Source organism: Mytilus trossulus, chromosome 7, assembly GCF_036588685.1.
Source record: "Mytilus trossulus isolate FHL-02 chromosome 7, PNRI_Mtr1.1.1.hap1, whole genome shotgun sequence".
Taxonomy (NCBI): domain Eukaryota; kingdom Metazoa; phylum Mollusca; class Bivalvia; order Mytilida; family Mytilidae; genus Mytilus; species Mytilus trossulus.
In genome coordinates, this window is record NC_086379.1 from 5678608 (window position 1) to 5693320 (window position 14713).

Consider the following 14713-nt stretch of genomic DNA (forward strand, 5'->3'; position numbering starts at 1 on the left):
TTTTTAGTTTTAAACTATGATAATCACAAACGCCATATGCGTTATATAAACATTCTAAGATGATTCCACCCCAGCTTGTCTAACTCTGTAAAGTAATGATTTGAAGATGTTAACAATTTTAATTCAAAACATAGATAGTCAGTCACAGTGGAATAGCATATCTTTTGAACATGTTTAATTTCACGGATTTTTAGATTAACTGTGTTTCATTGCATACGAATTAAGAGTTTTGTACCTCTTCGTAGAAATTAAAAGGAGAGATAAAACAATTTTCCCACTGTGGTGGTGTGTTGCTTTAATGGTTCCTAATCTCCTATGAGCAATTAAACTTCATGTTTCATGTTCGAAATAAACATGTTTTGGATATTTTTATTGGTTACTTATGGTTGTTAAAAGGTGCAGTTCAATAACGATGCACATTATTATGTTCTGCAGTGAATTTCTTAATTAAACTTTTGTAGTGATTCTGTCAATGCTTTAACTATACTTATTCCAGGTTTTGTGTACTTTTATTCGGCAAATCAAAGCTTGAGTGTTCGCGTTGAAGGTCTGAAATGAGTGCAATAGAAACAGATTCATAAGCTTCTTGTTTCATTTCAGTAATATTGATCTCAGCTTTTAGTTTTCGAAGAAGTAATACAGTTAATATGTTAAGGGGAGCAAAACACTTAAGGGAATTACCTCTTTAAAGATCGGCACAAAGTTTTGATAACATATTATGAGTAAAGGCTCATTAAGCTTTTCAACGATCAAAATAGGTGTTTGTCAAGCTGATTCATATCCGATAAGATAATTCGTGTAAATTTTGTGGTTCAAATTTCTTATTTTTTTTTGTCAACTGGTCAAAGTAAATATTTTGTGAATATCAAACGAGTCAAATATATTCTAGTCAGTGTTGGGTACTCCTTGAAGTTAAAAAAAAAAGTATGATAAAATTACTAAGGAATAATGATTATTCTTTTAATATTATCCCCTCAGTGTTATTGTATTCATTAAATAAAAAAAACATGTTGTCAGCAGCAGTGTTGTAGTGTTAAATTTGTTCCTTCTCAGCACTCTTACAACAATTGTATTGGTATACCCATAATAGTTATTGTTATCTTGTTTGTAGGTCTTATTGTCAATTGATTAGCGACTTTGACGTCCTTAAGAAAGTATACGAAGATGACGAAGAGCACACATCGTAAGTAAACTAATGTTGTTTATTAAATGCAGTGACGTGATGTCATTATATTATATGATCTTTAATAAAGCATAACAATCTATGGTTGTATGTCATTTGTTTGTTTTTTTACAAAGTTTTACAGCATTCAAAAACACTTAACATGTCTCACTTTCAACTTTCGGCTAATTAAGATATTTACTGGAAACGATGTTGTTTTGTTTTTAGTTAATTTATCGACAAGGACGTCCATGTTTGCATAAATCAAACTTGTATGTCCTATAACTCTTGCCACAGTATCCATCATAAAACATTTTCTGTGTAATATTTCAGGTTTGATGCCGAGTTTACAAAGTTGAAATTAAGCGATCTCAGTATAGTTGCAACACTGGGTGTTGGTGGCTTTGGAAGAGTTGAACTGGTAAGTGTAACATAAACGAGTAGTTTTATTGAAAAAAATCTTTTGTATTGATGTTTGTACTTACTCCACTGTACTCTATTGTTCGTAATTTGGTCAACTCAGTTTTGTTCAAATGCAGACTGATTTGTCAGAACTTTGTATGTCCCTTACCTATCTATATATGACTATAGTCGAAAATTATCTTTTGTTTTCCTAGTCTCTTAATACCAAAAACAAATTGATATCACTGATCCTTTTGTTTACCTATGGTACTTTTTTTAAGTTTTAAAAATTAGGTTTGCAGAACAAACTGGAGATTCCAAGAGAAAAAAATCATCTCGTTATCCGTGCTAGGTGCAATTAGTATATAAAATCAATGTTTTTTGCAGTTGCTTTCAATTAAATAAAACAAATATATTGAGAATTTGTTCCATAAATTCCTTCCAGATGTCAAAACAATGTTTTGTTTTTCTTTTGTTCTATTAAATTCAAGAATGTATTACTTGTTGCCAAGAGAAATATGTCTTCACAAGAAAGTCTTGTACATTTCAAATCAATTGCTTATCATATGTTATCTGTTTTTATTTGGCATATTTTTTAAAAGATTGTTCTGATATTGAACAGTTCAATGTCAAATAGAGTTTATATTGATACTAAGTTCAAAACCAACCTTTTCAATTCGCTTCATGTTTAATTATGTTATTAGTTTGATACCACCCTAGTGTCAGACTGTGTTTTGAAAGATTCAGATAGCTACGCTGGCTACAAAAAAACATTGTGTCTAATGTGTTGATCCACTATCAGAGAAACATCGTGTAAAATTACAAAAATTGTCTTTGCTATTATTGTTGATTTGATATCTTAATATATGCGTATAATATGACATTTTTACATATTCCAGAGTTCTTATTGCACCAAACTTGAACTTATGGTATCCATAATGTTTTGTTTAACTTTCAGGTGTACTTGACTTCTTTGTAACCTTTGTTTATGCACTTTCTGTTGAATTAAAGTTTTATCTGTGTATCTAAGGGTATACCTCCACAGAAACAAATCTACACGTACTTCATCAAGTGCAGTCTGGTCTTATCTCAGCATCAAAGACTGTATAGTTGATTTGTGTTCACTGATAAGACAAGAACTGTTAATTAGCTAGAACTTAACATTCATTAAACTTTACATTATCACTCTTTCCCTTTGGTATATCTGCTTACATGGGGTTCATAGCAGTCTTATTACATTGTTGTTATTAAAATTGATAGCTGACATGCTGTATAGAATACAATAGTTATGTAGATCTAACGTACATAAGTGAATACACATGTTAATTTGTAATGCTTTATTCTTTAACGATTTTGCATTGTGCCTTTGGTTGGCTAATTGCAGAACCTTTGCAGGGTTTGTTTTGGAAATTATATTCAGTGGGGATTACAACGTTTGTATTCTTCTTTTTCTTTGATTTAATACCTGTACTGTAGTTTGAGCGTTAAGCTCTAGAAAGATCTATGAGTTAAGCAGTTCTGGGAATTTATAACCGCTTTTGTCGTGTCTCAGTTTTGCCTTTGAATTTTGATTTTTGAGTCCATTGACGTTAAACCTACAAATTATGAGCTTCTTCAATTTACTTATGCAAGGTTAAATTCAATTGTAGATGATATCATTACAGTCTTTGCTTCTATCCTTGATGTTTGAGATTTGATTTGAACATCGAATTACGGATTAATTGTCACTAGCTTTCAATTATTTTGTTTTGAGTGTTCAAAGTACATGTACATTCTGAAATATATATCAAACACACGAAATTAATGAAGTGATATTTTCCACTTTCTGCGTTTATATTTGTATCATAGATACACTAGTTTCTTTCCGTTCGTTGATATAGTCACGCATTTGATTTTGTCCGGTTGTAAGGACTTTGTCCTTTTTGAATTTACCCTGGAGTTGGGGTTTTTTTCTAATACTTTTGTCCCAATGCGGTTATATGGGTTGATGTAATAAAATTAACGTTACCAATTTTCTTGCACCAGATGCGCATTTCGACAATACATGTCTCTTCAGCTCGTGACCAAAATATTTGAAATCCAAAGCTTATATAAAAGAAGTAGAGCTGTAAATAAGTTTGACAGAGTATATTTTGGTTTCTTTTTTTTAGGTTCAAGTTAACAATGACAGTAGTAGAACATTTGCCCTGAAAATTTTAAAGAAACATCATATAGTAGAAACACGTCAACAAGAACATATCATGAATGAAAAGAAAATTATGTCAGAATCGAGAACAGATTTTATAGTTAGGTAAGTATATCCAATAGATACTGGTGTTTTCAATTTCAATATATCAAAATGATGTCAAGAGAGACGAGGGATGCAACAGGTACATTCAAATTCATAAGTAGAAAATAATCTGACAACGTCATGACTTAAAAAGAAAACGGCCACTAGACACACAAGCGTACAAAATACACAACATAGAAAACTAAGGAATAGGCAACACTAACCGAATCAAAAACTCGGGGTTCTCTCTGATACTCAGGAATGGTAGGCACATATGGCATCAGTCGTGTTGCTCTTGTTAGTAAACCTCCGTTAAAATCTTATTAGGCAGGTCACATTCGGGAACCGGGGCATTTTATGCGTTTTTCTCCGAGTTTAATAATCAATACAAAAGGTGTTCAAAAACTATCGCCGTAAAAGTTTCACTTATTAACCTTAGTTTTTGGTAAAAGGAATATGCAATCAGCTGAATATTATCCAGAATGCTTATAATAATTTATTTCCTTTACCGATAACAGAGCAATTCCTATGTTTACAATTATGCAACTAACACCAATTAGTAGTGGTATCAACCAAAGTGTAGCAATTCATAAGTGAAACATTACATAACGCAGTAATGACTCTCAGTAATGACTTCTCGTCTCCGTTAGTTTATCTTCAGAATATATTTCAAACAGAAGTAGATTACGGTACCTTATTTTTTCTCTCATAATCAAATACAAATAACAGCAAGCCACGTTCTACACATCAGCCGACCATGCGAGGGCTGTATAGCAAGTCAAGGTCTTTAAAAACTTCCATCATCTACACTCCAACATGTATGCATTGATTTATTATGATCCCACTACTGTTAAAAAGTGATAAAAGATGCAATACAGTAAAAGATATTCCATTATTGCTCTGAGATAGAGTTTTCTCATGACAAACTGATGGATTACAAAGGAAAAAATTAAATGTCATATATTTGCAATAGAGCAGCTACAAGTGATGTAAAGTTGGCAAACCAACTAACTTTTTTTAACACTTTTTTTGCTTTTTATATATATTTGACTGGTTCAGCACAATTGAAATATCTTCTCAGATTCCAAGATTAAGTATGATTAATAGACAAAACAGATAATTTGATAAAAAGACGCATGAACCTTTCTATTATTGACATGGTTTTTACATTATAGGAAGCCAAAAATAAAATTGTAATAAAAATAAAAGCATTGACGTAGGAATTCGTTTTTTTTTATTAATATTCTTAAAAGTTGTGATCACCATCAATAAATAGAAATTACAGACTTGTTAATTAATCATAATAATTTTATTTGTTATCATAAAACTAATAATAAATACATGAGCTTATGTTTTGATCTACAAGTAGACGGAATCATTGAAGCTTTTATAAATACTCTTATACTAAATACATCATGGTGTTAGTTTTTTTGAAGTAATATGTATGTTATGCTGAACACGTCAAAACGATAACAATGAAGTATTCTCTTTTAATTGGGTATATGTTGAATATAAACTTATTCAATGTGTGCATTTTGTTTATAGTCGATAGTAGTGGATGGATATATTTAACGTTAAGGGCATAAGAACTTGTAGGATTCCAAGTAAATAATGGCATACGTCAGATGCACCCTGTGTATATGTAAGACTCCACATGGGCACTCCAATCAAAACAAATATAATACGAAGCTAAAATACATTAAAAACAAAAAAAACAATAAAATAAAATAAAAATAAAATGCTTGCACAATACGGATAAGGCGATCAAGCTTAGTACTACAAAAAGAGTTAGTTCGATGGTAAGTATCCTGGTTAGTTCGATGGTAAGTATCCTGTTTAAATTAAACCGATACATTGAGTCAGATTTCAAACATTCTTATTGAAAAATAAGAAATTTGACTCAACATGACATATTATTTCGACTCCGAGCAGAGACCAATCTTTTCTCTTGTACAGCGGTGACCGAACGTGGATTATTCTCTCTCAAAGCGAGCAAATACGTGATCACTAAGGCGGTTATTTTATTTTTTTAACAATTGTCACAATAGACTTTATATTATTTTTATAATTTGCAGGTTGTATAGGACTTTCAAAGACCGAAAGTATTTGTATATGTTATTAGAAGTTTGCCTCGGAGGAGAGTTATGGACAGTATTGAGAGACAAGTAAGTATTAAGGTTTCATCGTTATATTTTGTCTGATGCTTGGTTCGTTTCTGCTCATATTTAATGCGTTTCCCTCGGGTTTAGTTTGCTACCCCGATTTTGGTTTTTGTCCATGGATTTATGAGTTTTGAACAGCGGTATACTACTGTTCCCTTTATTTGATATTGTTATGTTATATAATTTCAAAGATAAAAGGTGTTTTCCGTGAAAGTTTATGTGCTTTGATATGTAAATCAACAAAGTTGTATCTCAGTATAAAGTTGACATAAAATATCAAAGAGGTAGATATCATATTTTCATACATCGGATTTTATATGTCCCCATGTTTTATTTTAAGCTTTATCTTGCTTTTTTGATGAATGATTATATCTTTATCTTTTGTTGTGGTCTTTTTTCGACAATTTTACATTTAAATCCTTTAAATTGCATTACAAAAAGTCTTAGTAAATTCCCGAACTCCAAAGTAAATTGAAATAGGGTAATAGGGTAATCTCTTTTGGACAGTTGTCTCATTGTCAATCATACCACATCTTCTGTTTTATAAGTCATTACAAATTGACAAAATCAAACTCTATTCGTATAGAAAACTACTGTCATACACCTGACTTGTTACTGACTTGGTAAACTTTCAGTTGTTTTCTTTGAAAGACTTAGAATTATCCCATCTTAGAGCCAATGTGTATAGCAATGTGTCAAATGATAATTTCAAGTCACAACATAGAAACCTAAAATATCAAACAGACAATCAAATTTCAGGATACGATCCGAAATATTAAGCATTTCGTCTACATTTTCGCCATTTTCATGAAAAGAGCATGGGATGCAAGTGAATTATGGATTTTACTTTTGTATTAAACATATGGTCAAAAGATCAGTGATTTTGTTTTTATCGCATGTTCCTTCGAAAATGCTAAATTTGAATAAGGAGCCTTGAACATTAACACAAATTGCTGTCCAAACTATCAATTAAGTATTAATCAAGAAAAAATTATTAATTTGTAGAATATTGTTTTGACCTTGATCTTTATTTTATTGACCTCTATTAAATAACTGTGTCACAGCAGTCTGACAATAGAAATTATGCATCCTCCTCAATCGCTAGTTGATAGTGGGGGTTTGCTTGTGAAAAACTTGTGGAAATAGAAATGGAATAGGAGAAATAGTCCAGCAAGGTCTAAATTTATTCAAAAGAAGCCCTGATTATGGACTTTCCGATTCGATTTTCCTCTAAGTTCAGTATTTTTGTGATTTTACTTTTTGATAACATCATCTTTTGGCAGACATATCAAAACACTTATGTAATCAAAATAAAAAGATGTAATTATTTCTCAGCATGATTGAAGGTGGAATTTTATTAACGTACATGTTCTGTGTCAGAATTGAAAAGCATTTTAACCATAGACATATATCAGTTATCAATTGAATATGTTTGCAACAGTTTGACCTGACTTTAAGTGACATGACACTGCATGTTTTGGAACAGATCCAATATTTTATTTACTTATTTGAAGTGTTTGTATTTGATCTTTTACTTGATATATGCAAAGACACTTTAAAGCAAAAAATAAAACAGAAGTATTCAATAATGTTTCAAAAGATCTATTACTGTCTTTATCTCAACTACTGTAACGAAATATAAACTTTGTATGTAAAAATACATAAGAAACGAACTTTTGCTTGCTGCAAATAAACATCATCAAACGTTATACACCATTAACTTATATGTTAAACATTGTTTCAAAAGATCTACAAGTATTATTACTTGCACTTTTATAAGATTGGAGATATGTTGCTTTACCTATTCATAAACCTTCTGTAAGACATGCATTATAAAGAAAGTATTAACAGATAGAACATAAAGATTAGATATCATGAAAATCATTGAACAGACACAAGTACAAATTGAGCTTTTTCTAATTGATATTCAAAAACAAATATATTAAAATTGATAATGGAAATGGGGAATGTGTCAAAGAGACAACAACCCGACCATATAACAGACAACAGCAGAAGGTCACCAACAGGTCTTCAATGCAGCGAGAAATTCCCGCACCCGGAGGCGTCCTTCTGCTGGACCCTAAACAAATGTATAAACTGTTCTGTATAAATTAGTTTTACAAGTGACACAAATATGAAACACCTATGCGAAGAAATTCAGGAGAAAACCTAATAACTACTTATATCCACGTTATTCCAACCCTGGTGGATAGTTGCCACATCGACAATGATAATACATCTCCTCATTTTAAAAGTGACATTAATGTATTTAATAAATCATGCATAAGACGGCCCGGGTACTGCCCTTCGTGTGTTTCGGTGCTTATCCTCTGAACTACATGGTAAATCAATCACTGTTCACAATTCCGTTTGGAAAAAGAGCTACCACTTTTGTAAAAAAAAATGAAATCCTTAATCAAATTTAATCATAATTTTGACATTTTTTACAGAGGCTCATTTGATGATGGAACAACTAGATTTTATACAGGATGTGTGATAGAAGCATTAGCCTATCTTCATAACAAAGGGGTTGTTTACAGAGATCTCAAACCAGAAAACCTCTTATTAGACACCAACGGATATGTCAAACTGGTAAGTAAATTGTTAATTCAGTGGTTTTATCAACTGACTGTACTAGGCTACAGCCTATAATATTTTCCAAGATTCCCTCATGATAATGAATTTCAAATATTACATATATCTAAAGGTTGACCATGTAAAACATGTCGGCTTTTATAAATGTAGAAAACTTGGTCTGCTTCATTGCGTGAATAGAAGTATATTCAAAAACATAGAACATATTAACACATGTCAAGAATTAAATTTTATGATGTTAAGCTAAAAAAAAAAGACATAAAAATGAATGCAATATCAATTATTACCGTACCAAATACTTGAAAACTAACTGACGTTCACTATGGCTCATCGAATGTGTTAAGTCGTCAACGAAAACTGCAATTGTTGAATTTCAATTAGTCCGATGCACAAAGATCAAACTAAATAATGTAATATATATGGACTTAGCTAAATGTCAGAATATGCTTTCCTTCGTTAAATTAACCCTTTGAAATGTGATTGATTTAATTTCCTAGACTAATGTTTATCGGTTTCTTTAAAGATGAAGGATTTGATAGCTCCAAATTAAAAAAAAATTCATACATGTATGTGTGATGGAAAATCTTTTAATGATTTGTACATATAAACTTGCAGGTTGATTTTGGTTTCGCTAAAAAGGTAGGATTGGGAAGAAAGACGTGGACATTCTGTGGAACACCAGAATATGTGGCCCCAGAAATCATTCTGAATAAAGGACACGATATCTCGTCAGATTTTTGGTCGTTAGGGATACTAATGTATGAACTACTCACTGGAAGGTAAGATTTTACAGAGGTGTCAAAACTTATTATAGATGAAGCGACACAACTAAGCACTCTTCCAAGCTTTCTTGCGAAGTGTGTCAATTCACTAATAATTGTATATGATTTGTAAAGTTAGTTTTATTTCGATTGTTGCCAATATCCACTCGAAACGTTTTCAGATAATTTTCATAAATCATAATTTAATGTATATTAACGTTACACCTAAAATAATGGGTCTACTCCACTAGACATCCAGTCGACAGTATAATAATAAAGTTAAAGTATGCATACATATTAATGGTTATTGGTGTTGCCAGTTTAATAATTTAATTACAATTAACTGTAGATTCAAGATGACATAAAAGTGAATCGATATTATTTGTTTAAGAAATATTGGCCTAATAATGGCAAGATTGATAAAGCTTGCAAATTGTATTCTTATTTCATCGACACATATGTATTGTTTATTTTCATTTAGTATTTAACTTTGATTGTTGCTCATTCAAAATTCAATGGTGTACCAAAAAGACACTAACTAGTATACTAATATTTCATGGGTGTTGGTTATTCATTTGAAAAATGGCGTTAAAAGTTATAGGTCTTTAAGAATTTTATGTGATGAGGTTGTTGAAAAGGGACCTTTGTTTTATGAACAATACAAATAAAAGTTAATCACATTACTAGAATCCAAATGATTTTCATGACCACTAACTCACAAATTAAAAAGTCAAACAGGATGCTTTTTAAATATACTATTTCTTAAAATATGAATTACACGTAAGTATAAAGAGTACGTATTGGAAGCTGTAATTTTAATCTAAATGTACTGACTTATTTTATTTTCAGTCCACCGTTCTCAGGACAAGATCCAATGAAAACTTACAATATAATACTGAAAGGCATAGATGCTATAGATTTTCCAAGAAAAATTACGAAGAATGCTCAAAATCTCATCAAAAAGTTATGCAGGTAAAACATTATTATTATAGTTCAATTCTGTGATATTATTAGTGCTATATTGCTTGATATAACCTCCATTAAAAATCCTTGAGAAAATCAGAGTGATGATTGTCCATGCAATTGATCGAACTAAAAGAGGGACGAAAGATACCAAAGGAACAGTCAAACTCTTAAATCTAAAACAAACTGACAACGCCATGGCTAAAAATGAAAACGACAATCAAAAAAACAATAGTACACATGACACAACATAGAAAACTAAAGAATAACTAAATGTCAGAAACGAATCGTATTCGTATATTGGAAAGCAGTAGGATAATACATAACATAATGTTGACGTTATTTTGATAGTATGATGTGCCGTATCCTAGTATATACTGTGTTTATATATATTTGCTACTTGACAATAAGCAATCACTGATCAATTTAATATGTTCTATTTGAAAGATAAATACAAAGCATAATTCAAGTATTATCCTGAATATACTAGTCGATTTATTCAAAAACAGTTGTTGAAAAATGCAATGAATTGTTCTAAAATGATTTAGCAGTGTGATAAATTAAAGTCATCTGATCTTAAAGGTTATCAATTGTGTTCTTTCCACGATTTAACATTTTACTGAGTGTCGCTCTGCCTGGTCTATGATGCGGAAGGGATAACGCCGCCGACTCACCAAGTTTCTGTAATTTTGGAGTTCATGCAATTCCTCCGTTTTAATTTTGTGTCTTTATTGAATCATCCGAATGAAGAATTAATGAGATCTGAACATCAGTAAAGTTTCAAATTTTCATTATTTACAATGGTAGAAAATATGATTACAGGGAAAACCCGTCAGAAAGGTTGGGATTTGGACGAGGTGGGATGCGAGAAATACAGAAACACAAATGGTTTGATGGATTTAACTGGGAAGGATTACGTAAAAGAACGACGAAATCACCATTTATTCCAGAGGTAAATAAATTGATCATGGACATCAAAATTAAATTTTAAACGGAAGTTACGAGTTTCGTCTACAAAAGATTCGACCATCAAAATGGTTAAAAAGACCAAATACAATATGAAGTTAAAGAGTTATTAAGTGTTACCTTTATGTTATTGAGACGTTACAAATCCCTCTAGTACTTATTTCTTTAAGTTCATTATTGTATCTGCAACACATCTGATTGATACAGTCAAATAATAATGATATCATAACACTTTTGTAGTATGAGGACAACAGAGAAAAGGGAAATGTGTAAGGACATGCGCTGTCTTTTGAGTTGACATGGCATATCAAGTTTCAATTCTCATAACAAAAGACAAAATGACAGTACAAACAGCAATAATATATCTGAGGCAAACTATTTGAAAACCTTTAACAAACGTCGACCAGTACCACTATTTGTCATTCCCTTTGTATATGTTATATTCCTAGTAACACATTACCGTTCAAATCAAGGTAAACGTGAAATGATATCGTCAATTAATGCACAAAAAGATAAAATAACAAAATACCGAACACCGAGGAAAATTCAAAAACAGAGAGTCCGTAATCAAATGGCTAAATCAAAGCTCAAACACTACAAACGAATAGATAACTGGCATTTTTCTGACTTTGAACAGGTATTTTCCTATGTTAAAAATGGTTGATAAAACCTGCTTTTATGGCTAGCTTTATCTCCCACTTTTGTGACAGTCGCAAAAAAATCCGCTCGTCAAAAGTTCTACTCTTCATCATAACCGACAATCAAAGTGCTATATATAATATTATTAATGTTATTATTTCTAATTTAACAGATTAAAAATCCCGTCGACACAACGAACTTCGATGATTATCCAGAGGAAGAAGATGAACCACCACCAGATGACGTCACAGGATGGGATCGAGAATTTTGATGACGTATTAATCTATGTGATATTATTGACAAAATGGTGATTGCAATTCTAGCCGGGCAGGTGTGGAGATCGTTGAACTATTTTTAACTGTGATATAATAGGCGATTTAGTGACTTGAAGACAAGGGAGTGAAACGATGTGTATACAGTTCAAACACTATTCAATTACTAGATAGGTTTTATGAATGCTAAGAATCGGACTGTGAGCCGTCCAGCGTTGCATTACAGAAATTTCTTGATTCAAGAAATGCATTGTAGAAAATAGTAGAATATTTGTTTGTTTTACTCTACATATTCCTGTTGAACTGTATGAATAAATAGATTATTTTATTATTCCATATTTGTTTTCGTACAAGTCTAAGGTGTTTATATTGTTATTAAAGATGAGATAACATTATTTTTTAATTGTGCCTACAAGTGGATATGAAATGGTTACACAAAAGTGCCTCAAAAGTTAAATTACTTGTCTTCCACTAAATATTTCAAAATATTTTTCTATACTTTTATGTTAAACATCAGCGTAATCAAATATATATGCATTTTTTCTAACATTATGAAAGAGTGTTCTTTAATTTATTTTTATAAACTTTGTTAAAATGCTAAAATGATGAACATTTTTATTTATGAATCAGTCAATTGATGTTACAAAATGTATCTAATGTTCACAAATCTTTGTAGTTTCTATTTATTTCCAGTGACTTTTTTAAATTAAGGTTACCAATATAGTATTAACGTCTATATGGTTATATCTTGAAATAGTTTTATAGTATATCATTAAATAATTCAAAACAGTGCGAGAGATATTTAAAAAAAAATTCTCTCCAAGAAAAAACAACCTAATTATGCAGTGTTATGCAGAAAAAAACAATGATTAAAATTAGACTTGTAATCACAAACGCCGCCGTTTGTAAAAAAAACCATGTACATGTAGGTTAAAAGTGCATAGTCAACCCAAAGTTGGATGGCAAAACTACTTCTTGTCCAGTTTATTATTCCTTGCCAGTAGGATGTTTATCTTAAACATTGTGTAACTTTTATAATTGGTGCAATATCTTGAGTTATAACTACTATAAATTAAAATTAAATTTTTAAAGCAATACACAAACAACTGCACACTGTTTTGATTGGTTTCTGTTTTACAAAATATAAAAATTGCAATAAATATTGAATTGAACATCAACATGAAATGACAAATGTGCCTCGTATTCTGATGCTTTATATTTAAATGTATGACCTTTTTAAAAAATATACCTATCCCCTGCATACATACAAAAAGACACAGCCATATTGTTAGTGGTGATGAGGACTGAAAAAAAAAAAATTGTTTTGTAAAATATGTTATTTATTATAATTGTGTAGTTTTCCGGTAGGGTAGGCAAACCAAAATAGCAACCTAAACAATTACACCACTTTTAGTTATTGAAAGGACAAAACACTGTTTTCAAATACAAGTAATTCATTGTTGAAATCCACATAACAGATACATTGATTCAGAGGTTGTGTATTTTATGTTATTGGTATTTTATCTTTTGAAATGGCATATTAGTTTTAGTTTTGGTTTTGTTTTGTCTGTTTTAAATAGTTTGTTTTAATTAGAAAAAAAGTCATGTCTCTGTTTTCATCATACTTTTCTTCAGAAACATATTTTATATTATAATTTTAGAAAGAAATAGACAAATAATGGTATTTTTCGAATTAATTGTTTTAATATCAAATGTATTACATAATTGATTTGACTTTTTTTGGGTTGTTTTTTGTAATTTACATAAAAATGTAGCTTTAAATCGTATTTATTAACAGAAAGCAACTATTATACCTGGGATAACAGGTATTACAAAAAAGTGAATTGATCATTTTAGGATGAAATGATGGTTTGTAGGCACCATAACTTAGTACATAAATTGATGCATTGTTTTTTAATTAAAACAAAAAACGATAGATTGTATTTAAAAGATGTGCTGTTATAATTATGTACAATGTACAAACGTTCATTATTAATACAAAATATAATTTTTAATTTGTGTTAAATTTTTTCCCCACCGTTATACAGTAAAAGTAATCCGCTGTTTCTACATAGACCCTTCTATCTACTCATAGCAGGTTAAGAACTGATTTCAACAAGTATGTTAAGAACTTTGTGCGGATTTGAAACACATGTATAATATCAAATGTGAGCTGTCGTCTTTTTTTAAAAGAAAAATGCTTCATTTTGTGAGTTCGGGTTGATGTTTTACGATATTTAAATTAGAAAACCTACATTTAAGTGGACGTACACAATTTAGTGACAAGTTAAAATTATAATAAATACATAATATAAGAAGATGCCATCGTGTATGAATATTCTCCGTCTGATAAGCACGATTCCCATTGGAAGCATCGTCTGTTTGAAATGGAAGGGATGTATAGATACGCTTCCACGTCTATTTGGAATAGGGATACAAATAAGATGTTGCGTTAAGAGAGAGGCTCACTTTATACGTTTAAATGTTTTGGCGACAACTCTATGAGTGGTTCTAATGTCAAA

At 30.7% G+C, this 14713-nt stretch overlaps 1 protein-coding gene across 3 annotated transcripts in view; it reads left to right on the forward strand.

The window, feature by feature from the left end:
* The window catches only part of LOC134724518 (cGMP-dependent protein kinase 1-like), a 105371-nt gene extending 91165 nt beyond the window's left edge, over window positions 1-14206 (forward strand). For all 3 annotated transcript variants that reach the window (XM_063587588.1, XM_063587589.1, XM_063587590.1), the window contains exons 9-17: window positions 1112-1183; window positions 1496-1583; window positions 3715-3854; window positions 5909-5998; window positions 8446-8587; window positions 9206-9369; window positions 10201-10323; window positions 11137-11266; window positions 12092-14206. In XM_063587588.1, the coding sequence (XP_063443658.1) occupies window positions 1112-1183; window positions 1496-1583; window positions 3715-3854; window positions 5909-5998; window positions 8446-8587; window positions 9206-9369; window positions 10201-10323; window positions 11137-11266; window positions 12092-12190 (1048 nt within the window). In that variant the 3' untranslated portion in view covers window positions 12191-14206. The remainder of the gene's footprint in view (window positions 1-1111; window positions 1184-1495; window positions 1584-3714; window positions 3855-5908; window positions 5999-8445; window positions 8588-9205; window positions 9370-10200; window positions 10324-11136; window positions 11267-12091) is intronic.
* Window positions 14207-14713: the final 507 nt, after the last annotated feature.